Below are 27,878 nucleotides of genomic sequence, written 5' to 3'. Positions count from 1 at the left end.
TAAAATTTAAAAATACTAATCATATTATAAAATTAGCCATTATAAAATTAATCGTTAAAAACTAGTCGTTATTATGTTATTGTTATTATTAATAAATTAATATTAATATTTTTTAATAATAAATTATTTTTGAATTTATAAATTTAAATAATATTATTGTAAAAAAATAATAATTATATTAATTTTAATTATCTTAAATTATTAATTAAGTGGGACCATAACAGGAACTAAAATTAATTCCTCTTAATGGAGAAGAAAGAGATGTTTTGAGTTTCTATTTACTGTTTATGACGCAAAAACTAATGTGGAGTTATTTTTTATGATAGGTGGATCATAAATAAAAACTGTAATGAGTTCCCTAAAATTATTTTTAGCGGATAAAGAATAATAAATTAACCTTTCATAAGAGGACAAATAGACTCTTGACTATTATTCATAGAGAGACAAACCAATTCATGATAAATGTTTATTCGTCAGCATATCACTTAACAGAAACTCAGCATCCATATTAACAACGTTAGTGTCACGTAGATCTCTTTCGTTAAATTTGGTAAAGAGAGATGTTGAAAAAACTGCTATGACTCGCGATAAATTAAAAAAAAGACCGAAACAGATTTATTTTTTTAACAGGACCACTAAATCACATTTTACTCTCTCAGTTAAAAAAAATTGAGATCCATTCTCATTCTATTCGTTATCCGTTTAAAGAGATTTTACATTGACCATGCATAGTCATCATGTCAGTTAAATCCAAAGAAATAGCCATGTATGGTCAATGCTGAATCAGGATCTTATCCTTGTACAATAGACTTCGGATAAGATACATCAAGCAAACAATGCACAATGCATTAAAGTTTAACAGTACAGAAGGTAATAAAGAACGAAACTGAACCAGTAACATAAATTTTAGGGCTAAATGAACCTTGAATATAAAACTCATCACTCTGTGCCAAAAAGAAATTGAATGCAAAGGCATACTTAAAAAAGTATGATCATAAATTTATCCACTAATGAGTTCCAAGCAGTTGTGAGGATATTAGGTTAGGTTGCTTTGATCAGCGTTAAAACAAGAAATGAGAAACCCCTATTGGGTGTTGCATGCGGCCCATATGCCATTTTCCCTTGTCTCACGCTAAAGTCACATCCTTTGCTGCTATTGGCATCTCCACTCCCCACACCTTATCTTTTCTCTCTCTCTCTCTCTCTCTCTCATCTCAAGTGGGTATAAATTTGTGTACTTGTGTATTTCTTCATATATCTTCATTTCCATAATACATTATAATATTATTTTATATTCATTCTTCCATGTCCATCCCTCCACAATATTATATTATTTCAATCATATAAATCACGATCGAAACTAAATATTATATTATATTTAATTGATATTATTGTGATAAGTCCCTTAAACATGATGATATGATTAATAATGGGGTGGCTTTCCCTTTTGAGATCAAAGGGGCAAAATTAACGCAAACAAAATCTTCCCAAATCAGGAAACTCTCCCTTCCCTCCTCCTTCCTCTTCTCTCAGATTCAAATCCAAAAATGGAAGGCTCTGCAAACAATGAACGTCTTGATTTTGGGAGGATGGGCTATGGGTAATTTCATCAAACACCTTGCGTGCTTCTTCTTATTTCAACTAATCTAACTGCTTTCGGATTAAACTTGTTTCTATCATTGATATATATATAGGTGCAAGCATTATAGGAGGAGATGCAAGATTCGTGCACCTTGCTGCAATGAGATCTACCCCTGCCGCCATTGCCATAACGAGGCTGCGGTATTTTTCTTATCTTTTTTAGCTCAAAGCTCTTATCTTTTTGCAATTTTACTGATCCAGTTGTGTTATTTTCCCATTCATGTTCTTTAGAGCTTGTTGAGGAACCCCTATGATCGCCACGAACTTGTTCGCCAAGATGTTAAACAAGTAGGATGCATTCTTTTTCAAGGGTTTTGAGTAATATGCTTTGTTCAAGAGATCAATAGCAGATGATAAGAGTCGTGCACTTTTTTTTTGTGGTTTCAGGTTGTTTGTGCAGTTTGTGACACTGAGCAGCCGGTAAGTATTTTTCAATCGAAATTCAATTTATAGAAGACTTCTGGTTTTGTGTCTAGTCTTCATTTGTATCTGTTTGTTTTGGCTTCTTTTGAAGGTCGCTCAAGTTTGCACAAACTGTGGAGTTAGAATGGGAGAGTATTTCTGTGACATCTGCAAATTCTTCGATGATGATGTAATTGTTCACTGATTTTTTCTGGAGTATTTGGATCAGTTTTAGCTTCTTAACTATGATCTTCTACTTAGCTCCTTATTTCTTGGAGATGGACTAGACTGAATTTGATGCATAATTCCAGCTTGGGATCGTTAATATTCTTGCTTCCTCAATGATGCTGAATGTTTTTTTAATCAATTTGCAGATAGGGAAACAACAGTTTCATTGTGATGATTGTGGAATCTGTAGGTGCGGTTTCACTTCGCTGTGTTTGAGTAGATCTATCTCTTATGTCACCTCAATTTATGACATACTCGCTAATCTTTGATGATCTAATTTGGAAACAGGGTTGGTGGTCAAGAGAATTTTTTCCACTGCGAGAAGTGTGGTGTGCATTCATCATTCAACCAACACTCGCTAATCTTTTTATTGCTTTCTTTTTTTTCCTTTCCCCGTTGTTTGTTTTTCCTATGCTTGTCCATACTTTGTTTTTCTGTGAATAATTACAAGGGTTTACTCCTTTCAGATTTTGGTTTATCAGTATCATAGAATAGTTTTCAAATTTAGTCCTTGATCAATGGCTTTTTGTTCTTTATTTTTTATTAGTTTGTTGTAAAACAAAGCTAGAGTTCATTTTTCATATGGTGAATCACTTGTCTTTTTCTGTTCTCTTCCATTCATGAGGGCTGGGTATAAACAGAGCACCTCTGTTAGAATGGACCTGCATTCTTCTATGATGGATATTTAGTTACTTAACGCAACTATTTTTTCTTTCTTTCTTTGAAAAATAAGTTACTCTAAACACTTTAGTAAGGCTATATATGGTGATCAACATTTTATAATATTGCAGGGTCATGCTATTCAGTTACACTGCGTGACAATCATTTGTGTGTGGAGAACTCCATGAGGCACCACTGCCCCATTTGTTACGAGGTGCATGGTTTATTCCTTGTCTTGCTTTTTTTAATCAAATGTGGTATTTCTTTTTATGTTGAAAGCTTGAGAATAATCTGATGTTTACTTTGTTATGTTTATATAGTTCCTTTTTGATTCAATGAAAGACATCAGTGTCATGAAATGTGGTCACACCATGCACCATGAATGCTTTGAAGAGATGCTAAATCGCGACACGTGAGCATGTTAATGGTTTAACAATTGTTTGGCCTATAACTATGATCTCTCCTTCTCCAAGTAACTTCATTTGGTACTTTATATATGGCTCAGGTACTGCTGTCCCATATGCTCCAAGTCAGTGATGGACATGACCAGGACATGGAAGAGAATTGATGAAGAGGTGCTTGATTAAAATAAAGCACATAGATGTGTTATTTTTACTTGATTTATGTTTCTTTATATAAACACAATTTTTCAATCAAGATGCAAGAATGTTATTGCCTGCAGAATGTTCTGCTTCAAGTATGATTTCTTGTTGATCTGTTTATTCTCATCTTATATTAGATTGAAGCAACTGTCATGCCCGAAGATTATCGGCATAGGAAGGTAAACTTCCATTCTCTGACATATTTTATTTTGAGGTTCCCAGATGCCCTTAATTTCATGTTTGGATAACTAAGTAAGAAGCAAGCATTCATTGCAGGTTTGGATATTATGCAATGACTGCAATGACACAACAGAAGTGTTCTTCCACATTCTGGGGCAAAAATGTGGTCACTGCCAATCGTATAATACGCGTGCAATCGCTCCTCCGGTTCTTCCTCAATGACCAGAATCTTGTGGTCCAAGAAAGCAGGGAAGTTTGGCATTTTAGGTGGTTATTATTGTTGTACTGTTGTGTGCTAGATAGTTATGTTAGGTTATTCTTCCTACTCCAGTCCAACATATGGAAGGAGATGGGGTTTGGTGTCTGCATCATTGGGCAGATATAAACATTTGTATACTGTAATACTAGGCTTGCTTTCCCGTCATGAACAGCTCGTGATTATGATGTATTATTGTATTGATATTATTGGATCATTGCCACTGAATTTCATTTAAATCTACACAACTCAGTGATTCTTTCCACTCATAATCATCCATTTTCAATTTTAGTTATCATGGGAATTTCTAAACAAGGGTCAATTGTGATGATTTCGTTAACTTGCTTTATTGATCTAAAATTCTAAATAACTTGGTTGATGTTGTTAGGAATTCTATATCCATATATGGTAGAAGTTCAAAAGATAAAGTTAGAAGTTCAAATGTCTCAATAAGCATAATTTCGTGTGCAAAATTAATTCTGACTGCATAATGGAATGGAGATTGGAGAAACCTCCTAAAGAAATGAGGCCTTTATTATATGTTATTTTTAAATTATATTTAACAGAAATTTTATTAAAAAAATAACATAATGAAGTGTTTGTTTGGGTGCTATTAAGTTAATAAAAAAAGATATTTTTTAATAAAAAATATTTTTTTTAACATATTTAATAAATTTTTAGTAGTAAAAAGTAAAAGTACTAGAAAAATAAAAAAAAAATTTTGAGAAACTATAATTTATTTCTTTGAAATTTTTTTTCTTAGAAAAAAAAGATATTTTTCACATAATAAATAAATAAATAAATACTTTTATATTATTACACCCAAACATAATTGATAGATAAAAATATATTTTTACATAAAATATTCAAACATAAAATTATTTTTACTTTTTTGCAAAATTTTTTAAAAAAATAACTCAAATTTTTTTTGTTTAGAAACTTACCCAAATAAGTTCGAAGATAAAGAAAAAATTGAAAAAAATAAAATAAAAATAGCATTATCACTTTGAGGGAGATGTAAGTCCACGATAAGAAACGTGTACTATGGTTCACCATAGTGTTCCTCCGTGTGTGTCCCGTAAACCCTGAAGCTGAAATGTGGTTCAAAGCTTTGTTCTTTCCTGAACTCACCGAGTTGGCTCCCCCCTTCAGATTCAACCATGCAAGTTGCCTCCAGTGCTCGCCGTGCCTTTCGGCTTCTCCGCCAATCTCCGATGTTCCTCAACTCCAACAACCATTTCCTTCCCTCTCATCACTCCACCAACCCATTACAACACACCCCCTTTCTCTCAGGTAAAAGTTTATATGAAAAACCGCTTCTTTAATCCATAATTTCAGAAAAAAAATTGATTTGCATAAGGGGCTTAATTCAAGTGTATAAAAAACTTTTCTTTTTTCCCCCCTCCCTGTATTAAAACACAAAGTTTAGAACTTCAATGCTTTTTTTTTTTTTTCGTAACGGGGTTTTGCCAATGATTTAGTGATATGAGCTTGTTGAATTAGACAGGGATCACACAACGTGATTATTGGCATGTGTCAATGGAACCAATGTATTTCATGATGCCAAAGGCTTTTTATAGTTCTGGAGTGGAAACTATTGAAGAGACTCCCACAGGTTCTTCATTGTTTTATCCCAGTCTTAGAATTTTAGTATATGGTTTCTTTTTGGATTTCATTTCAAGTTACAACTCTTTTTTTGTCTTTGGTTTGGGTTTTTGAATGCAGTGGCTGTGAAGGAGCTCTATGATAAGATGCTTGAGTCTGTAAAAGTTAAACGATCAATGCCACCTAATGCTTGGTTATGGTCAATGATTGAAAATTGTAAACACCAACAAGATATAAGCCTCCTATTCGACATTTTGGAGAACCTCCACATATTTGTTAGTGTTTACTCTTGTCCACTTTAACCCCTTTCTGTTGCAAATTCGATTATTCAATATTGTTATAGTATTGGTTTTCAATCTGTTTTGCAAGCAGAGGCTATCAAATCTTCGAATTCATGATGACTTCAATAGCAATCTCTGTCAAGAAGTTACTAAAGCATGTATTAAAGCAGGAGCCCTTGATTTTGGTATGGATGCGTGATATGTGCCTAAATTTTGTATGTTATACTCCATCTTCTTTTCAATTGGAGCTTATGACATGAAAATATTGAGGTTATTCGAAATGTATATGCAGCAAAGATGACTTTATGGAAGCATAATGTCTATGGACTGAGCCCAACTGTTGCTGCTGCTAATCATTTACTGGTAACGTTAGCCTATCAATGTTCTAAAATTTTTTATTCTGTTTCTAATTTCTACTTTGGTAATTTAGTGTCATTTATTTACTACAGACGCATGCTAAGAATCACAATGATACTAAATTGCTGGTGGAAGTAATGAAACTTCTGAAGAAGAATGATTTACCATTGCAACCAGGCACAGCAGATATTGTTTTCAGGTTAAGGCGGCTTCTTATGCTGCTTCCATTCTTTTCTATGTATGTCTCTGACCTGTACCTTGGTTGATCACTTGCAGCATTTGTTACAATACTGATAAGTGGGATTTGATTAATAAGTACGGAAAATGGTTTGTCAAGGCTGGTGGCGTAAAACTACGACAAACCTCATTTGACACATGGATGAAGTTTGCTGCCAAAAGAGGTGCAAATAAATAGTACTTTAATTGACCCAAGGAACCATTACTAAAGAAAGAAATAATTTTGGTCTAATGTTTAACATAAAAAGGAAATAATCATTTATTGTGACTTTTTGAATTATAAATAAGAAAGAAATTCCTGGTCTCAACTATATTTGTTATAATTTGAGCCTGTTTCCGCATAGTTGACTTAACTGCATGTATAGTTCTCACCAAAAGAAATTGCACATATAGTTATACCTAATGATTTCAAGGTCGTGCTATGTATTTTATTTGAACTTGCTTATATCATATCTAACGTTGCTAAATCGTTCATTTATGTATTTTCATTTTCTATTTGTAGGCGAGACGGAGCCATTGTGGAAAATGAATACGTTGAGACTTGAGTCAAAGAAGATACCTACTTTGACATCTGGGATTTCTTGTGCTAAGGTGGCAAACCCATGGACACCGTTGTCTAATTTGATAACTTATTTTTATAATGCAGTTAACAAGTGTATATGCTAGTATCAGCATGATATCCAAGTTTTGATGAGAAGATATTTTATTGCAAACAATTTCCTTGCTTTCCTGGCATGTGTAGTCTGTGTTCTATAAAATGAGAATAGTTGCATGCATCACTTCTTCATGACAAGGCTTATCTAGTTAGACATCTGTCTCATATGAGTTGCATTTAACTAAACATAAATGCTGATGCTTGTTTCAAGTAGCTGGATTGGACCATAGCTGAGTTCCCTTCAGAAATTAAGCTAACCTTGTCTCATGGATTTTCAGGGTCATTTGTTAGAGCGTAATCCCAGCGATGCAGCTTCCATCATTCAAGAACTAAATGAGGTACAAACTGTGTTGTTTCATACCCATTTATTTGTTAACTAGGGAAAGCAAAACAAAGAAAGGCAGCAATATGAAATGAAACAGTTCATCAGCCTAAACATTTAAAATAAGAAACAGCTTAGACAAGAGCAAATGTTAAGTTTTAGCAAAGGTAGCATATTCTTTTAAAGGAAGCTTGCATTTTTGGATTGATCATTTTTTAAATGATATTCTTGCTTATATGTTGTGTCTGCTTTGGTAATGTTAAATTTGTTATAACAGCCATTACCAAACTGAGTGAAAGCCGTATTTGCCTTGGATAGTCTTATATACTCCTCCTTTTTTTGACACCTGTGTTGCTAGAATTTGGATGATGCAAAAAAAAGACGCCTTAAGGATGAACTTCAGAAGCTTATCTCCGAGTGGCCCAAGGAAGTTATTAAGTACAGGAAAGGAGAGGATCAAAAGGTAAACCATCTCAGTGCTAAGAAATTTGCTTTTCGTATTTCTGAGTTTTTGCCCTCTAAGACTAATGTGCTATATTCTCTCTTTTTTATCTGATCTACTCGCAGACACTAGCATCGTCTTTAAACTCCGATATCCTTGCCATGATTAGTCAACTGAACATGGGACTTGAGGCAAGTCTAAATTTGGAAGACCTTAAGGGATAAATGATTGTTCAAGGATGAGCTTCATACCGTGATGATTTTTCTGGGTCTTCTGTTAGGTCCTGAGTTCAAAGTAGGAAACGTTGATTACTTACATTGGAAATCATTCTTTTTTCTTCCAATCATACCTTTTTCTTTCTAATATTTCTGCTTAATGGTGTCTATTAGTGGCATTTAGTTTTCCAAAATATGAAATGTTGTTTTAGTGGATTATGTTGCAACAAAAAGATAGTGGTGTGCCTATAAGGTGCACTCAAACACTTTCTTGCGATTCAAGCTAAACGACCCGGAAGGAGTATCATAGAATATTTAGTTTAGTTTATAAACCACCAAATTATAGTTTGGATTTAAGAGAAAAGAAAAGGCACCGGACATAACCATAACAAGCACTCCATCATGAAATTCCATTTGCAACCTCATTATGACCTCCACTCATACTGTTGAATAAGAAATGTTGTGTTCATAAAAAAATAGTCCAACATGTGTTTGTGTATAAATAAAACAAGTGTATTAGAATCTTTAAATAAAACAAGCCCCATCAATATGTCATTAATTTGCATGTGTGTATTACTATCATATTCATGAATACATGGCCAAAATTGTTAGATATCGTTTACTGTGTGTAAAGAGCCGCATGGTACTAAATGAAAGCACCATGTACATGTAAATGTAAGTGTAGAGTGTAAAAAAGAAAAACTGAAAAAGCAGGGAGCTTTGAATCTACAAAGTCATGATCTCTCTCTTAATCATCTCAACAGCCCCTTCTCCTTCTCCTTCCCCATCAGCAACAATTTGCAATAGAGCAGTGACTGCAAATGTCAAAATCCCTTCATTAACCGCCACATTTGCAGCCAAAATCTCAGCCTTGTGGTTGCTGAACACCTCCAAAATCATGGTAATCAAACCTCGGCGAGCCACGGTCTGAATGCCGAAAAATGCGACGTTGGCGGAGACAGTGACAGTGACAGAGCAATTATCATCATTGGCCATGCATGGAAGCATGAAGGTGGTACCACTGGCATGACTTTGAATTTGTAGTTCCTTGATCTGCTCCAAGTTGTTCTTCTTCCTCTCAAGCTCCTTTATGTACCTAATCGTTTCCGTTATAATCACTTCCTTTGTAGCCTATTATTAATTTCAGATAGAGACCAATCAGAACCAAAAGTGGATGAATGTGATGAATAGAGTATATATAGCAATAATGGGCGATGAACCTTGGAAAGGGGGCGTGGGATGGTGGCCTGAAGCTGACTGAACAGGCGATTCATCTTCAGCCTTCTGTTACGCTCCGCCGGCATTGAAGAACCACCACACTCGCTATCACCTTTCATTTCGGGCTTTTGTACTTTAGGGTTCTTGTCATTCCACACATTCTTGCACAATCATTGCACGCTACCCCCCATTGGCAAATGGCAAGGTTATATGAAATTCAAATTAATTTTTCATTAATTTAGGTGTCCTAGATATATTTATCGCTACATCTTATAAGGAATAAAAAAATAATAACGGCATGAAGATTTTTTATTTTGGACCAAAATTCTCTTTAATAGATAATTAAACCCCTAGTAAAAATAGTTCATTTTACTTTTATTAATTTTTAAAATTAATTAATACACTCTTTTTTATTTTCTTCTCGTACAAACTTCGTCTAAGAATTGTTCATATTTAGTATATCAAAAATATTATATGTATGCTAAAATTAGTCACTAAAATCAATCACCAATATATTTGTGTATAAATATGTGGTTTAATTTATTTTTAATGTGTATTTATATTTTAACATGTATTTTATACTGAAAAAGTCTAAGAAGCCAGCATTTTTATTAAAATTTGGCCATCACTTAACTATCAAAAGAAAAGTGAGCAATTTCATATTATTGGATAAAATTTCACATTATTAAAAATTCTAATAATAACTACAAATCATAAAACTTGCTGACCCTCTAGCACTTATCTTTTATACTAATTATTTATTATAATGGCTGATTTTAGTGTAAATTTTTAATACATATAGTGGCACAATAGATTAGAATCCAAAAAGAGGGACACAATATCTCGAAAAATAAAAAATAAAAAAATGCAAGTTTGGTTTTATTTTTTCAAAACACGCAATATTATATCAAGCCAATATTATTAATACAATAAATAACGAGTCACCAAAAAAAAAAAATACAATAAATAACGTGGTACGTATAAATTAACCCTCATGCATTTTATTTAATATTATGGATGGCTAATTGCATGAGGTACAAGTAAGAAATAGAAGATCTGCATCTGTCTTCTCCCAACTAATTGTTGTCATACCAGAATTGCTTTTGAAGATAATCGACTGTATTTTTGTCAATTTGAAAAGCTTTGGCTAAAACTTGATCAGAAATAGGTGGAGTTGACCCAAAAACAGCGTTAGCAATAGTGATAACCCCTGCATTTTGACTGCTTAGAGCAGCAATAGCAACAGCATTTTCATAACCAACATTCAATTGGAAGTGAATAAGTCCCTTTGGAAACACAAACACATCACCCTTGTTTAGCACTTTCGTGAAAAGACGGTTCTGTCCATTGTTTTGATTTGAAGTCACAAATCCAACGTAGAGAGTGCCTTCAAGAACAATAAGGATCTCTGTGCCTCTTGGGTGAATGTGAGGAGGGTTTAAACCTTTTGCTGCAAAGTCTATACGAGCTAACGATATGCCTAATGTGTTCAGTCCGAATAGTTCGTTAACGCTAACTGGAGTAACTTTTGAACCAAGTTTGTTGCTGGTGTTTCCGGCATCAACATGTTTGAAGAAATCTTCAGCTACCACAAGATTAGGATCTTTGCAAAATTTTCCATTCACAAAAACTGCAATTCAAATCACAAGACATTTTAGAAAGAAAATTCAAGTAAGAAAATATGTGGAGTAAGACGAACTACTCCTTACAGTTCGAAAATCCTTCCAGTCCCAACAGTCTAGACTTCAGTTTGGATTAGCTTTTAAAAAAAATACTTACTTTTTTTTATCTTTTTAATAAAGATTTTTTTTAAGAAACAAAAATTATTTTATTTTTGAATAGGCTTTTTAAAAAGAATTTTTAAGTATTAAAAACGTCTTTTGCTTTAATTTTTTTAATAAAAATATTTTTTTTACTTAAAAAAATCAATCTAAATTAACACTAAGTAATCAGTCTACGCAATCTTTATAAACGCTAACTGCTGATGTGTTAGAGTCAATTGGTCCTGTAGAAATTGTTTAGACCAATTATTTGGATAGTTGGAATTTGATTATGAATTTTCAAATTGTAAAGAAGTTTTTCGTTTTTCAAGTAAATGATGATGAGCTAGATTATGCATTAATTACATACCAGCAGATTTGGAATCATTAACTGCCACACAAAAGTCTTGTAGAGGGCTGGGATCGTAGGCAGAAGCAAAAGATGATGCCAAAGCCAAAAACGCAACAATGAAGTATGCAATTCTTGTCATTTTGTCTCTCGTAATTAAAACTATCAAGTCTTCTCTTTTAATTGTTGTATGTGAGTGTTTGCGATTGATTACATGGGATGTATTGTATTTATAGGGAGGATCCATTGACATGGTTTTGCCCTTTAGTTAATTAATTAATTAATTAATTAAACTTTTCAGGGATTAGTTCTCTAATTAATGTATGAACCATTCATTCTTCTTTAACAACTATATGCACGCTTGTTCAAATGATGAATTAGTAATGTATTACCTCGTCTAATCACAGCGTTATATATGTTTTTGAAGTTGCGTATGGGCAAGTCGATGATTTTTTCATCTTAGAATATGTCTAAACCTGAAATAGTCTCTTAACTCTTATAAATTAAATCCATAATAGTGTTGAAGTTTGTACTACCTAATCATTAGACTAATATTGCAATGTTTGACATACTGTTTTTTTTTTGGGTCATAAATACCACTATTTTTATTTATTTATTTTTTGGGTAACATGAAACAGTACTTGTTTCGGTCGTGATCGATTTTGTTGAAATGAATTCCCATTCAATCTCGTTTATTAGATATAAGTTCAGTTTAATAATTTGATACTCTTTGTTTCCCTTCTTTGTTTGACAACTTATTACATCTGATGAAGTTTCTTTTTGGATCTTTGTGATAGAGACATAGAGTGTATTTTTTATTAAATTAAAAAAAAGTAGTTTACATGATGAAGTGTAAATTTTCATCATCTATGAATGTTTACTAAAAAATTAAAAAGTTGCAAAACCTTAACTATTTCATTTTTCATCTCATAATTTTAGAGCTTTTTCGTACTAAAAACAGAAATTAAAATTCTTCGATACTTAATTCAAAGAGGATGAGACTTTTCTGTTCATTTTCGCTATCCATATTATAGTTTAACTCTATTTGTTATTACTAATATTCCTTTGATAATTTAGGAAGGTAGAATATAATTATCTTTTTGACTTTTTTAGAAATTGCACAAATTTAGTGTTAACTTTTATGTTTTAATTTAAAGAAAGTAAGAACTAAGAAGATTTTTTTTATGATACCAATTATTAGAAAATATTGAGATATTAATGAAGCGGTTAATGTTTATTAGTCGGTGAATAATGCTATATATTTAAGTATTTTTGTTAATTAAATTTAATTAAATTAATTTAATATCAATAAAAATTAGTTACTCCAAATTTTATTGTTTAATTTAGTTCATAACAAAATTTGAATGTGTAATATTATTCGGATTCACTTTTGATGTATGAAGTATTAACCATTCTTCCCTGATTTTGGCGTTTCCTCTATTTGTGATGCTGCTGTCAAGTATGGTAAGAACCAAAAAGATAAACTGAGGTGTAGCTTGACAGTGACATCAAGAGGGTGGACGTGCCGGAGTGGTTATCGGGCATGACTAGAAATCATGTGGGCTCTGCCCGCGCAGGTACGAATCCTGCCGTTCACGTAATTTTCGTCACCCTCACGAACTTAATCCCCAACGCCTACGCACTCTGCCGTTTCCACTCCATCACAAACCCCAACACATTCTCTTACACATTCTCTTACGACAACCTTATCAGAATCCACACCCTCCACAACTTCGTCGCCCTCCGCCGCCTCTCCCTGACTTCCACACCTTCCCTTGCGTTCAAGGCATGTTCCCTCCTCCATTCTTCTTCTTTTACTTCCATCTCCATCGCCCTCTCGCTACACTCCCAGGCCTTGAAATTGGGCTTTCTTGCCGATCCTTTCTCCCTCAACGCCCTCAGATGCGTTTGCTCCCTCCATCGCCGCGTCCACGGTGCCCACAAGCTGTTCAACGAGAGTTCTCATAGGGATGTTGTCTCTTATAATGCCATGGTTCATGGGTTCGTTAAAAGTGGTGAGATTACGCGCGAGCGGGAACTGTTCGACGAAATGCTAGAAAGAGATTCCGTGTCTTGGGGCACCATGATTGCCGGTTATGGCAACGCAAAGCTGTGTTATGAAGCCATTCATTTGTTTAATGAGATGATTGGATTGGGGATTAGGCCAGATAATATAGCTCTGGTAAACGTTCTCTCAGCTTGTGCTCAAACGGGAGAGTTGGATAGGGTAGGATAGTGCATGATTACATTATAAGGAATGGGATTCAGATTGATTCGTATCTGGCCACTGGGTTGGTGGACCTGTATGCAAAGTTTGGCTGTCTTGAGAACGCAAGGGATGAGTTCGAGTCATGCAATGATAAATGTGTTCACGTGGAATGCCATGCTTATTGGGCTTGCAGTTCATGGTAAAGCTTCAACTTTGCTGGATTATTTCTCTAGGATGATTGCTGCAGGAGTTAAGCCTGATGGCATCACCTTCCTGGGTGTTTTGGTGGGGTGCAGCCATGCAGGTCTGGTTGCTGAAGCAAGAAAGCTTTTCAATGACATGGAAAGTGTGTATGGGGTTGGTAGAGAGCACAAGCATTATGGGTGCATGGCTGATATGTTGGGGAGAGCATGGTTGCTTGAAGAGGCTGTTGAGATGATAAAAGGGATGCCAAGTGGTGGAGATGTGTTTGCTTGGGGTGGGTGTAGGATCCATGGAAACGTTGAGGTTGCAAAGAAAGCAGCACAACAAATCATGGAGATAAAGCCTGAGGATGGCGGGGTTTATTCTGTAATGGCTAATATTTATGCTCATACAAAAGGCAAAAACTCTCCAACCTCATATATTTATGCTCATATATCAGAACAATTGTCTCCTGGACCTTAAAAACCTCACGACCAAAAAAAAAAAAAAAAAATTTAAAAACCTTAAATGAAGCAAACTATTAAATGGAATTCATATTCCGGACAAATTACCCCTTTACCTATTGGGGGTTATAAAATATTATGTACAACGAAAAAAATTAAAACAATAAAAAACACTTAAGCCACACTAATATCTTTATCTTTTATGTTATGTTTTTAGTATTTTATTTTATTATATTCTCAAAACCAAAGAAATATATTTATCAGTAACGTTTACAGATATGTTTTTAAATTAATATCCCATGTAGATATTGATTTATAGCGCAAGCAGCAGTCAAATTGTCACAACTCAGAAGCATGTGACATTGATTAACACAATAAATAGTATGCAACAACTTTTGAACTACAATGAAGGTTCCCAAGTTGGCACGCTAGAGTGACATTTATCAACCAACTAAGCTGAAGAAATTAAAGGAAGCATAACCAAGAAGAGGAATGCTACTGATCCAAGCAATGATAAACCAATGGAAGCAACCATTTGGTGACAAAATTTGCCGAACACATTGCACACTTTCTTCCATTGAACGTGAGAGTTTCCATGGTACCCAAGTATGCCCACGGCCGAAGCCGCGCCGATGCCGGAGAACAGCAAAGCCACCATGAACGCGTCAAGGACAAAGATTAGTATCCGCAAGTGCTTGCTCTTGCCATCTCTGTTTGCGGCGGTTAGGAGTAGTGACACGGCTGCGTATCCACATGATGTTGCGTTTGTCACAAGAAAGTACCTATTTGTAATAATATTCCATCAAACTTGACACTTAATTAATCATAACAATTAAAAACTTAGTTAATTTCATATTAAAAATAAAAGTGAGTAAACTTTGATGTTAATGAAATTTTTGCTTAAAAATATCGTGTAAATAACTCGATCAATCATTTTGTATTTGTGGATCGGATATATAAATATATTATTTATTTTTTTAATATATATTTTATATTGTAATATGTATTTTACAGGAATGATTAAATTAATGACTGATATTTAATAAACACATAGTATAATTGATCTCGATTATAAAAATAAATTCAACTATTAAAATGTAGGTCTAATTACTATCTAATCTCAATTATCATCACTAAATCAGTTTTAGTAACTTTGATATTGTATTTGAATGAATGTTATTTTTTTTTATCATAGAGAGACTCGAACTGTGACCTCTTAGATGAGTATGGAAAGACTATGCTATTTGAGTTATGATTGATTGGCGAATGAATGTTATTTTTAGTTTTTAAATAATAATAAAAATAATAAACCTAATAATAATTCAATTATATTATGTATATATCAAAATTAATTATTAATATAAAATATATATTAAAAATAAATTAAATATTATATATTTATATAAAAAATATATAAGAATTAATTTTGGTACTAGTTTTATTACGTACATAATATTTTTTATTAATTTAAAATAAGGATGCATAGACGTGTCATATGTGTTTGTATCTAAATTAAACATGTCGGGGACGGTGCCATGAACTTGGAAGAGTGCCATGAACTTGGAAGAGCCATTAATGCATGTCTACAGATAAGTAGGACTAGTTTGAAACTATACACAAGTTATTTCAACGTTGAAATTAGACATCTATATAGATCTATAGTTTATAGAGATATTGATATAATATTGTTTATGAGATATATTAATCAGTGATAGAAACAAAAGTTACATTTTTTCTCTTTTTTCCACACATCGATATTATTTGAATTTCAGGTGTGAACGTTGAAGAGGATGTATATTAGGACAAATTAAAGAGTAAAATTATGAGAGGAATCCTACGTTTATAATAAAAGTATCAAATATCTAAAGGAAAAAAAATATTCAAAATTAAGGTAGTATCTGTCTTTAGAAATTAAAATTAAGATTAAGAGATTGAAATTTAATATTATATTTAGTGATTAGAGAATAAAATTAAATTTTAGTCTTGAGACACAAAATTTTAGTCCTTTCAATATTTTTAAAAAATTGACACACAAAGAATTAGATGTTTTTTAAAACGAAAACTAAAACTTTCATAATATTTCTTATCAAAAATATTTTTATTTAATTTTTAAAATTTTAAATTTACTTATCAATCTCTATATTTATCTAAAACTTAATATAATATTGAGACATAACTCAATTTAATATATTTTACATCAAACACGATATAAAAATTTAATTATCTCTGTTTCTATCTTTCAATTTTAGTCTTTCCGTCTCAATCTCCAATCTTCCTTCTAAATACAATCTAAATATACAAAAAGAATATTGCAAAACATTCTCTTTGTTTTTTTCATTTATACTAAAGGTGTATATACTTTGTATTATTTAAAATACACTAATTTAATATATAAAAATTACATATACCTTTTCAAAATATAAAAGATGTATTACAATAAGTCTACATGAGAATACCATGGAAAACTCATTGTACGAAGGTAATGTGCATCAAAGCGTAAAGTTTGATATACATCAATCAACAGCAACAAAGTCTTATTCCACTAAATAAAGTCGACCACATAGACTAAAAGCATAAATTTTGATATGGTAATAATAATTTAGATTCTTTTAAATTACTTGTTAGACATTGGCAATTTAGCTAGGCAACAAAACCAAAGTTGATGAAAGGCATAAAGTAAAAAGTAAAAGACTAAAGAAACATGTTTCTAATGCATATGAATATATGAGAAGAGAGGAAGAGAGGGTCTTACAGAACAGCAGAGAGGTAATGCCACTTTGCAGAAACAGGAAGATTAACCGGTGGTAGAGAATCAAAAACCTTCAGAGGAACAACTTTGCTTTGTTTATTGGTCACAACAACAATTGAAGCTGCTAGAGTCAGTATCAATGCCAATACCCTCAAAACCAATCCACTCTTATTACTACCTGATCTTGCTGCCACCTCTGTTTTTCCATGATGATGTCCCTCCATTACTTCTTAGCTTTTATTAATTATAATTCTCTGATATATGAGGTTTAGAGTGTACAGAGAGTAGTATATATATACACACAAACAAGCTAAGTGACAGATCAGAATAATGAAGGAAAATGGCAAAAATAAGAACTACTTTTCAAATTATTATTAATGGTTATGAACTTGGATTTTGATGATGAGTGAGTGTCTAGTATACCTAATTAAAAGATTCAAATCAGGACATTAATATTATTGCAACATGTAATTAATTGCAAGTAGTACTGTTTCTACTGCTCAACTACTTTTTTTTTGTTTTCAATTTTTCATTTTTGTTTTTGGGTCAATTAATAATCGACAACTACTTTCATTCAATTAGCTACATGCTGTTGTGTCATACGTAGTGTCTCTCTGGGCCTTTCATTATCAACGTGGGGCTTCTTGTGATATTCTGTGCTTTTCCAGGGACTATTGTGAAAAAAATTAAGAGTTAACGTAGGGCCACTGTTTAATTCTCAATGTTTAAGAGTTCTAAAAAAAATTGAGATTCTATGTAAAATTAAAAAGATAATTAAACACTTAAAATATAAAATTGTAACAAATTTTAAATTATAAAATTTTATAAAATCAATTAACTTATTTAAAATGATAATATCAAAATATTTTTAAAAATAAATCGAAATTTTATTCTTGAAATATCAACTGGTGCCAGCTTCTTCTAGAGCTTGCTTAGCTTGTTGAGATGGAGTACCTAGCTACCAAGTACCAATATATCTCCCATTTTACTCTAAGAATTTTTAATTAATTACTTGCTTTATAGTAGGGTTGAATATTACTATAATTAAATGTGAACTACTACAGCCAACGTTCCTTTTTTTTTTTTTTTTTCTAACTTTGAGTAAACAGTCAAAATGATATTCGAAAGTTTATTAAGATAAATAAATCATCGAAAGATTTAAAAATATGATAAAAAAATTAGATATTATATATGTTTATACCCTGACCCAACGAATAAAGGCCCAGGATCCTAATAAATAGGCTCAACCCTTTGGGTTGGTCTCACCTTTCACCAGATTAGCCACTACGAAGTCGGAACTAGTCACGACTTGCTCTAAAAAAGTCGGGAACGAGGAGACCCTGACAAAGGCTTCCTCCCTCAGACGTTGGGCCAACCAGTGCCATCCAGCCCATTAATCTCCGGTTACCTACCGTAACAATATATATTTTAAAAAATAATTTTAAATATCAAATTTTGATATAATTTTTTTATAAGTATTATTAAAAACATAAAATATTTTTATTTTTAAAATTTGATTATTTTATGTCAAGTAAATTTTTTTATTTTTTTAAATAAATAAATAAATTTAAAGATTAAATTTTATTCTAAAATTTTTTGGGTACCTTCTAAATATTTATTCAAATGTTGATACAAAAATTTAGAGCAAATTAATAAATCGTTTGTTAAATACAAAAATTTTTTGTCACTTATAAAAAATATAATATTTATTATATTTTCAAATTATTCAACCCATGAATAGATAAGTTGAAACAAATTTTATCGATAACATCACTGGCCGGTTTAACCGAAAAATTAATAAACCAGATCTTCAACTGATCCAGTTTAATTCAGGACTGTTTAAGATTAAAAAACAACAAAAACCAATCAAATTTAGTAAAAACTGGTCTAATCGAATCACTCAAGTAAAAATTCTAAAATTAACAAAGATAAAATTCGAACTTAAGTCCTCATTATTATTACATACTTTTTTTTGTCATTGGAATATGTTATTCCTTGTTATTATATATTATAATTATTAATTATATAATAAAAATGTTCAATAATTCTATTATATATTATTTTAATTTTATATTCAATTATATTAAAGTAATTATATTTTTTATTATGTATAATTATTAATATAAATATTATTAAATATATAAATAAAAATATTAAATATTTTTATTAAGTAAAATATAATTATTTTTTTATAATTATATAATATTTATTAATATTAATTTTTAATAAATACATATAATATATAATAATATAACAAATAAAAACTAATTAGTATGTTATTAAAATTAAAAATAATTATTTAATATAAAAATAAAATTAAAAATTATTATAAAAAATATTAAAATTTTATATAATTATTTAATAATAACTGAATTATAATATATTTATTATAATTTATTAAAATTTGATTATTTTTAAAATATTAATAAAAATATATATTTTAATTTTAAATTTTTATTATTTATTATTTTTTATTTACGTATGGTCGAATTAATCGGTTCAACTAATAATCTATTATTAATCAATAAATTAATAATCTGATTGATTCACTGTAGTAACTATGATGGTTACTTTAATTTTTTTTTCTTTACTGCGAGCCTCCAAATTAATATCTTGCTAAAATGGAAGCCCAATTTGGAAGGACTAATATCTAACAAGATATATATTTGACAAATGAAAGCGATTATTTTTAAGTAATTTTCTGGTCAACTTACGTTGCTTAATGAGTTCACACACGGTCAACATAAAATAAATTAAAATATTTATTTATTTATTTATTGTTATTTGTTCGTATATGAATATGATGGAAATATCAAATGATTTTTAAGTCGATTTGCTACGAGACATGGTTGTGTGTGGCTGAATATGAATAGTTACTTGTTCAATTCAATCGTTTGGTCTTACCCTTCAGCTGATGAGGACTATTATTATTATTATTATTATTATTATTATTATTATTATTATTATTATTATTCCACTCTTACTTTGGTTTATATATATATTTAGTATCAGACTAATTAATATTTAAAAATATTAATTTAATTTTTTAAGATAATAAATAATAAATACATTATATTTTTTTATTAGTTTATTATGTAAAATTTAATAATAATATTTATATATACTGTTAATTATTATGATATAGAGGTAATGACCAATTCGGTATCCGAAAAATTCAAACGCTGACATTTTGATACCTGACTATTGTTATTGACAAAAAGGTACATGAATGTTTAAAATTTTTGCCAAGCGTGTCCACGTACTTGCCGGACCATAGCTCCGGTGAGTACGATGCTTACGTGGACGCCGGTTTTTGCTGACAAGAGGAGTTTTATATTAGATGAAATTTATAATTAAAACTATGGTTAGCCTACCTGAAAATTAAGTTAACCTAATTCAATCTAGTTTTTGCCCTAATTTAATTTTGCCCTAAAACCCAATTAGCAAATGCTGTTACTAGTTACTAAGTTACTGTGACTTAGTGTGTCACTACTAGTAAAACTCAAAGGTCACGTAGAGAGGGAGAGACGTTGCTCTGGAAGCTTGGCGCGAAGAAGAACGATACTAGGCGAGAGACATTGTCGAATCAAGGGTAACGATTTTCAAGTGGCATCGTTGGATCACCATTCTTCACTAGGAGCAACCCTACGAAGAGGTACGTTCTGCTTCATGTTCTTTGTTTAAGCACTGGTTTATTTTGTTTGCTGGTGACATCTTGTTTATTCATTGTATCTTCCCTCTACTATTTCTTAGATGGATCGTGTAGTTACGTTTGTGTATCATCACATGGGTTGCTTGAAAAGGGTTTGAGATGGTAATGTGATATACGAAGGGGGTTTAGTAACTGAGATACACAGGGTGAATGTGGAGACATGTAATTTATTTTTTGTCGAGGGGTTATTTTTAGACCTAGGTTACCCTGGATATAATGAAGCGTATTGGCTAGAACCTGGTTTCGAATTAGGTAAGGGTCTTAGAGTGCTTAGGACAGATGCTGAAGTGATGAGGATGTGTGAGAGTGCAATTAAAAATGACAATACTATCCATCTCTATTTTGATCACCCCATTGATGCCAACCCTGAAATCATTGATGACGATGTGGTGTCTGATGGTAGCAGTGAGAGTGTGGTTGAGGTCAATCCACCTGGTGATGAGAGGGAAATTGAAGTTGTGAATAAGGCCACTGATGAGGTTAATCAGTTGAATAAGGCTTTGACAGTTGTTGTGAAGGAGACTTTGAATGAAGTTGTGATTGAGGAGGCTGTTGATGTTAACGAGTCGGATAAATGTGAGGGTGGTGTTATGAATGATGATGTGAATCACAGGAAGGGGGATAAAGACACTGAACAACCTGAAGCTCCAGAGAAAGTTGTTAAGCAGGTGAGAAAGAGGCATCCAAGACCACCACCAAGTGGTTTATCCCAAGAAAGAAGAGCTGCTGAATCTGAACAGCCTGATGGTGATCCTCGAGAAGCTGAAACAGTAAATGAACAAACACATGAGACCAATGATGATGATGCACATGTTGCCAATGAAGGTGCTAACATTGAAGAACCAGTGGTGGATGAGTTGAGGGCAGAGGAACCAACTACAGAAAATACAGCAGGTAAAATTATTGTTTCTGTTTTGTTACATTATTTTTGGATAAGTATTACATCATGACTGACATATATCAACTGATGTATTAACAGATACAGAAACACAAAAAAATGAGAGGACAAATACAAGGAGAAATCATCCATGGCCTCAACCATCTGGGCAGAAGATTGTACCTGGAAAGGATGATGAAGTACCTAGGGTAGAGGTGCCTAACCCGAACAGAGCAGATGGAGACATGGGACCTGAGATGTACCAATACGAATCTGATGAACTGTATAGCCCTCCTGGATCTGATGATGAAGATGAACCTGTATTTCCTCAACATAACCCGAACACACCATTTGGAAAAATTACTCTGGAGTTGAACATGGAGTTCGAGACCTTCGAACACTTTAAAGCAGCAGTGCAAAAGTACAATATACAAATTGGGAGACAGGTATTCTATCTTAGGAATGAGAAGAAGAGGTGCATGGTGATTTGCTACGACCCCGACTGCCCTTGGTTGTGTTACTGTTCGAGGACCAACTATCCAGCCTCGTTTCAGATTAAGACATTTGTGGATGAGCATACTTGTCCGAGAAGCAACGAGAGTAAGTCAGTGAGTTGTGCCTGGGTTACTGAGGAGCTGGTGCCGAAACTAAGAATCCATCCCAACATGTTACAAAGGGAGGCACAGGAGTGGTTTAAGGTGAAGTATGATATCTCAGTTAATGAGAGGATGATGTATAGGGCTATGGACAAGGCCAAAGATGTTATTGAAGGAACGGAGAAGGATCAATACTTAAGGCTTAGAGACTATCTGAATGAAATTATCAAGGCTAATCCTGGGTCAAGAGCCAATATGGGGACTAGTCCACAGCAAGAAGGGTTGCCTAGGTTTAGGAACTTGTATGTTTGTTTGGCTGCTTGCAAGCAGGGATTTAAAGCAGGGTGCAGACCCTTCATAGTGTTGGATGGGACATTTCTGAAAGGTTACTTTGGAGGGCAATTACTAACAGCAGTAGGTCAAGACACGAACAACCAGCTTTTCTCAATTGCATACGGTGTTGTGGATCCAGAAACTCGGGAAAATTGGAGATTCTTTCTTGAGAAGTTACATACTGACATAGGGGACTATAATGAGAATGCCTGGGTTTTTATGTCCGACCAGCAGAAGGTGATATGCACTATATCCAATTAGTGGTGCTCTTATATTCTTATTTGAGTAACTTAAATCTATTAATGCTAACTACTGAGTTTACCTATGAATGCAGGGATTGATACCAGCATTACAGGATGTGATGCCAGGTGTGAAACACAGATTTTGTTGTATGCATATGTGGAGAAACCTAACAAACGATGAAAGGATAAGGAACTTAAGGGAGCATTCTGGCAATGTGCAAAAGCAATTACTGATCAAGAGTTCAAGGATGAAATGGCTAATGTGAAATAGATCAATAAATAGGCGTGAGAGTATTTGGATAAATTTGAGCAAGAACAGTGGTCGAGAAGCAGGTTTTCTGAGTGGCCAAAGGTAGATAGTTTGACTAGCAATAACTGTGAATCGTTTAATTCAATCATTGTGGGTCTGCGGGGGAAAAGCATATTGACAATGCTTGAGGAGCTCAGGTTCTATATCATGAAGACGATGGCAACTCACAAGAATGCACTGATGGCTTACACTGGACAAATAGCCCCTATACAAGTGAATAGATTAGAGAAGGAGAAAAAACAAGCTAACTACTGGGAGGCACAATGATGTGGTGATGATGAGCACAACGAATTTGAAGTCAGAAAGTGACAACATAGAGTGAGGGTGAACACACGAGAGAGAACATGTTCCTGCAGAAAATGGCAGCTGACTGTACTACCATGCTGTCATGGTATTGCAGCAATCCAGAGGAAGAATGAGAAGCCTGAAGACTATGTCCATCACAAGCTCACCATTGAGGCATACAACAGGACTTACCAGTTTCACATTAACAGCATACCAAGTCAAGAGTATTGGGAGCATCATGAAGGGTTGCCTTGTCTGCCTCCTCCATACAAGAGGCCTATTAGCAGACCTTCAAAGAAAAGGAAGAAGGACAGCAGCGAGCAAAATTCTGGGAGCCAATACAATGCCAAGAGAAGATATGGCCAGATAACATGTCAAACCTGCAAGAGAGTAAGTCAAACAAATTTATTCTCTACTATCTACTTACATAATATCATTGAATCATTTCTAAATTTGATGAATGCTGATTTACTTTATTCATTGTCTGTCTGCAAGGTTGGACATAATAGTAGAACTTGCCCTGAGAGATCAACTGGAGCAGCAGCTGAAGAAGAAGGAATTTATGAGGATGAAGCTAGAGACCAAGAAGCTAACTGGGAGGAGACCATGGAGGCTGCACATGTTGCAGATGAGGAAGACCTCACTCAAAACCATCCAGAAAATTAGCCTGATGAGGTAAACAATTGTATTTTAGCAAACCTTATTCTTTCCAAAATGTTGGACCTGGAACTGAGAAAGCCTTTTTTTAAACTAATGACCCTACTGATATAGAACACTGAGCCTGATGTGTCTACTACAACAACTGTTGCACTCCTAATGCAGCCACTACACCAGCAACTAGCTCAGAACCACCACCTCCAGTGGCAGCAAGGCCACTAGCACCAACACCACCAATACCACCAACAAGAGGAAGGAGCAAGACCACTCGAAGAGGAACAACAGCAAGCTCAACAACACCTCCCACTCCCACACAAAATGTTGCAGCTGCACCACCACCCCCTGCTTAACCTAGGGTTGTCAGGCATGCTGCTGGGTCTAAATCTCAGATTCCACCCTCACCAACCAATGTTGCAGGACCAAGTAGTGGACCTGGGTTAATGCCACAAGGTTCATTGGTTAGGCCTACTGTTCAAGCCCAACCTTCAGCCACATCTAGGCCACCAAGTGTGACTAGAGAAACCATGGCAGCAGCGAGCCCATCCACACAGAGCAGGTTCACAGGCTTCATGCCCACCCCATCCTTAAAGAAGAAAAAGTAATCTGGACCACAATCATTAAAGCCTTCAGTAAGCAACAAGAAGTGACCTTACTTTATTGGGTTTTCATTTTGTTTTTAGTTCCATGTTGGACCTGATGTAGTTACTATGCACCTAAGTGTCATTATGGCATGTTAAGTGCTAACCAAGTTTTTTGTGATTTTGTTACTGTCATCTTGGATTAGTAGTACTTGCTATGAACATAAGTGTTATTATGCCATATTAGGTTTTTTTGGGGCCATCTTGTATTATTTTGGGTCTGAAGTATGTTACTCTAAATAGTTATGGATTATGATTTCATGCTATGAGACAGGTGTTTTATTCAGCTTCTGTTTATGACATCTTTTCTTAAATGCTTACCTATCTTATATATAGCTTGCTCACAATTCAACAACAATAACTTAGTCACAGAATAATAATAACATAGCATCCATTAATTCATCTCAATTACAATGAGGAGAACATTACAAAGAAATAAAATTTCATTCTTAAACTCTTACATTTAACCATTGTCTTCCTACTTAGCCAAACAAAGCATACTCAAAACCAGATTTAACCCAAACAATATACAGATAACAATCAACAACAACTCAACCCTTTTCAGTTGCTCCTTCATGTCATTCACCACAGAAAGCACCATCATCATCCTATCCCTTTTCCGGGCATCACTACACTCCAGATTGACTCTGCTTTTCTTCTTTGGTTTTGCTATGCCCACCATGTTGCTATTCTTCGAAGAAACTTCTCCTTCCACACATTGATCTTCTATTTCATCCAACCATTGAAAATACCCACAACGTCTTTGTGTGTTCTAGCACGACACAAAAATTTTATGAATCAAAGTGCAATCGAAAACTAAATCTGAATAAGTGGAGAAAACAAACCCAAGAAGATTGCATCATTTCGTCACGTATCCATCAACATTCTAAGCTTACCTTCCATATAGGGCAACGTAGAAACCATCTATAAGGGTTGCTACTTGTCTTCGACTTCAATGGAACCACTGGAAGGGGACAAAAGTAACACCCATCGTAGATTTTACTCACAATTCCTGAACCACCATCCACGTCGAAGGCTTGAATGGATGAGTGCTTTCTCACGGTTCCACCTTTTTCACGAGCCCTAGTTGCTTGCATCTTCCAGATTGGGATCCTGCTCTACGAGTGAACGAAGAGAGCAAAATTGGATTTTAGAAAAAAAATTAAATTGGGGCAAAAACTAGAATGAATTAGGTTAACTTAATTTTCAGGTAGGCTAACCATAGTTTTAATTACAAATTCCATCTAATATAAAACTCATCTTGTCAGCAAAAATCGGCGTCCACGTAAGCATCGTACTTACCGGAGCTATTGTCCGGCAAGCACGTGGACACGCTTGGCAAAAATTTTATACATTCAGGTACCTTTTTGTCAATAACAGTCAGGTACCAAAATGTCAGCGTTTGAATCTTTCGGGTACCGAATTGGTCATTACCTCTTATGATATATCTATTTATGAAAAATCTGTTAAAAAATTATTATTTTATAATTTATTTATGGATAATATATATTAATTATAATCACAAATTAAATTAAATAAACAGTGATCTCATTTATTATCATAAATGTTGAATTAAATAAATTATTATTACTTTTGATTTAGAATTAAATGAGAATAAAATCAAAGATATTATTTTATTTGAGTTTTATGGTTTAATGAGTGTCATACTCAAATATAAATAGTTATTTTAAGGTTTTGGTCTCCCAACACACCAAAATCATTTTCGTAACTTTTTTTTCCATCAAAGGAGTTTTGTGATTCAGTTATAATAGAGAGATAGAAAGCTTTGGTTGAAAAAGATCAAAAGAACCAAACTCTTTCAATAATATAAATTTAAGTATATTTTCGCATTTAAGTATTTATTTGTTAATAATTTAACATGTATAGTCTTGTGGTTAAAAATTTTTAAGAATTTCTAAGAAGATCATTATGTAAATAACAAATTTTAGAGTGAAATTTTACTTTATAGAATTCGTGATAAATGTTATATAACTCAAAAAGATAATGAATATTTTATTATTCAAAATTATATCATTTTTATGTTTATGTGACAACAACAAATCATATATTATTATTATAGATAATGAAATACATAAACAATTCTATTTCATTTCACACTATTTATTGACGAAAGAATATATATCTTCACTATTTATTATGTTAAAGATTTAATTGATATTTTTTAAATTAATTAATCCAAAATTAAAATTCTTGAGAATGGAATTATCACTTTACTTTATATATATCTGAGATTTTTTTTTATAAACATCGGGGCAGAAACGCCAAAGAAAGCAAGAAAACTAAACAAAGACTACTTTAGGGAGAGTAATACCTATAGAATCAGCATGAAAAGCTAAGGAAATACAGGAAGGCAAATTAAGAAAAATATGACAGCCAGATGAAAGACTATGACCAAAGTGAGCCAACCTATCGGCACAAGTATTTGCTTCCCGAAATTGGTAATGAATATTCCAGCTAGTAAGCCTGCTGCATCTGTTTCTGATAGCCAAGACTAAAGATCTAATAGCATGTAAGTCAATTCCCTCCTGGAGGCAAAGCTTCACTGCAACAACAGAATCCGCTTCAATAATCAGATGAGAGCAACCAATATTCAAGGCTAGATCCAAGCCTAGCAAAATTTCCCAAAGCTCCGCTTTCGTCACTGTTCCGCCGTCCGAATTAGCACTAAAGCAAGCTATAAGTCTTCCATCTGAGTCCCTTAGGATCTCACCACAAGCTGCTCTTCCTCTATCTAACACAGAGGCATCCGAGTTGAGCTTAATAAACGGGTGATCTGGTGGCTTCCATTTGATCTGTCTTTCAATGAAATTGCAAACCTTCTTCCTGCTCTGAACAAGCTCGAGCTGTGCCAACGAGTAGTCCTTCACTAAGTGGAAGGCTAAAAATTGAATGCTATTCTCTGCTACGGCCTCATCGCTATCAAAGATAACCTTATTTCGACGAAGCTAAAATGCATTCATTGTGCACACAAAAAGGAGGGGCCAATGAACCCCTTTGAAGAGGGATTGGGATGATAAATTCTTCAACAATCAAGGGATGAGGGGGTGTTGAAAAAATTACCAAATCTGAATCTGGCATCAATGCTCATCCATGTTTGTCTCGTGACTCTGCAGTCTCGGATTACATGGAGCATCGATTCGGTAGCCTCACCACAAATAACACAAGATCCATCATGGGCCATATTTCTTTTGA

The 27,878-nt window shown here is 33.3% G+C and overlaps 6 protein-coding genes, 1 non-coding gene and 1 pseudogene across 7 annotated transcripts; 4 read left to right on the top strand and 4 right to left on the bottom strand.

Moving 5' to 3' along the window:
• Window positions 1-962: 962 nt before the first annotated feature.
• LOC107638260 (CHY-type/CTCHY-type/RING-type Zinc finger protein) lies at window positions 963-4,208 on the top strand. Its single transcript, XM_016341448.3, has 12 exons — window positions 963-1,600; window positions 1,695-1,782; window positions 1,873-1,929; window positions 2,029-2,061; window positions 2,156-2,233; window positions 2,418-2,461; window positions 2,560-2,600; window positions 3,063-3,145; window positions 3,252-3,343; window positions 3,437-3,506; window positions 3,671-3,712; window positions 3,810-4,208. Exons 1-12 carry the CDS (start codon window positions 1,548-1,550, stop codon window positions 3,933-3,935), a joined length of 807 nt encoding a protein of 268 aa, XP_016196934.1. The 5' UTR covers window positions 963-1,547; the 3' UTR covers window positions 3,936-4,208.
• Window positions 4,209-4,977: 769 nt separating this feature from the next.
• Window positions 4,978-8,393, top strand: LOC107638252 (adenylyl cyclase). The gene is made up of 11 exons (XM_016341436.3): window positions 4,978-5,262; window positions 5,477-5,584; window positions 5,695-5,849; window positions 5,947-6,040; window positions 6,148-6,218; window positions 6,305-6,411; window positions 6,489-6,613; window positions 6,952-7,040; window positions 7,383-7,442; window positions 7,785-7,889; window positions 7,994-8,393. The coding sequence occupies exons 1-11, from the start codon at window positions 5,130-5,132 to the stop codon at window positions 8,090-8,092; spliced, it is 1,146 nt and encodes a 381-aa protein (XP_016196922.1). The 5' UTR covers window positions 4,978-5,129; the 3' UTR covers window positions 8,093-8,393.
• Window positions 8,394-8,690: 297 nt separating this feature from the next.
• On the bottom strand, window positions 8,691-9,420 carry LOC107619995 (basic helix-loop-helix protein A-like). The gene is made up of 2 exons (XM_016322224.3): window positions 9,304-9,420; window positions 8,691-9,214 (listed from the first exon to the last, which is right to left on the bottom strand). Exons 1-2 carry the CDS (start codon window positions 9,418-9,420, stop codon window positions 8,810-8,812), a joined length of 522 nt encoding a protein of 173 aa, XP_016177710.1. The 3' UTR covers window positions 8,691-8,809.
• A 758-nt stretch (window positions 9,421-10,178) lies between these two features.
• Window positions 10,179-11,608, bottom strand: LOC107619986 (putative germin-like protein 2-1). The gene is made up of 2 exons (XM_016322214.2): window positions 11,432-11,608; window positions 10,179-10,931 (listed from the first exon to the last, which is right to left on the bottom strand). Exons 1-2 carry the CDS (start codon window positions 11,550-11,552, stop codon window positions 10,378-10,380), a joined length of 675 nt encoding a protein of 224 aa, XP_016177700.1. The 5' UTR covers window positions 11,553-11,608; the 3' UTR covers window positions 10,179-10,377.
• Window positions 11,609-12,788: 1,180 nt separating this feature from the next.
• On the top strand, window positions 12,789-14,502 carry LOC107614019 (pentatricopeptide repeat-containing protein At5g61800 pseudogene; annotated as a pseudogene).
• On the top strand, window positions 12,927-13,008 carry TRNAS-AGA (transfer RNA serine (anticodon AGA)). The gene has a single exon. It is a non-coding gene; the product is annotated as a tRNA-Ser (tRNA).
• Window positions 14,503-14,545: 43 nt separating the features above from the next.
• Window positions 14,546-17,412, bottom strand: LOC107638243 (CASP-like protein 1E2). Its single transcript, XM_016341423.3, has 2 exons — window positions 17,019-17,412; window positions 14,546-15,048 (listed from the first exon to the last, which is right to left on the bottom strand). Exons 1-2 carry the CDS (start codon window positions 17,237-17,239, stop codon window positions 14,718-14,720), a joined length of 552 nt encoding a protein of 183 aa, XP_016196909.1. The 5' UTR covers window positions 17,240-17,412; the 3' UTR covers window positions 14,546-14,717.
• A 7,731-nt stretch (window positions 17,413-25,143) lies between these two features.
• Window positions 25,144-25,762, bottom strand: LOC148578732 (uncharacterized). The gene is made up of 2 exons (XM_088500700.1): window positions 25,562-25,762; window positions 25,144-25,437 (listed from the first exon to the last, which is right to left on the bottom strand). The coding sequence occupies exons 1-2, from the start codon at window positions 25,760-25,762 to the stop codon at window positions 25,144-25,146; spliced, it is 495 nt and encodes a 164-aa protein (XP_088356826.1).
• Window positions 25,763-27,878: the final 2,116 nt, after the last annotated feature.

Source organism: Arachis ipaensis, chromosome B1, assembly GCF_059453495.1.
Source record: "Arachis ipaensis isolate K30076 ecotype BB chromosome B1, ASM5945349v1, whole genome shotgun sequence".
NCBI classification, from domain to species: domain Eukaryota; kingdom Viridiplantae; phylum Streptophyta; class Magnoliopsida; order Fabales; family Fabaceae; genus Arachis; species Arachis ipaensis.
The sequence above is the reverse complement of the archived record's forward strand: the minus strand, read 5'-3'. Positions and strand labels throughout refer to the sequence as shown.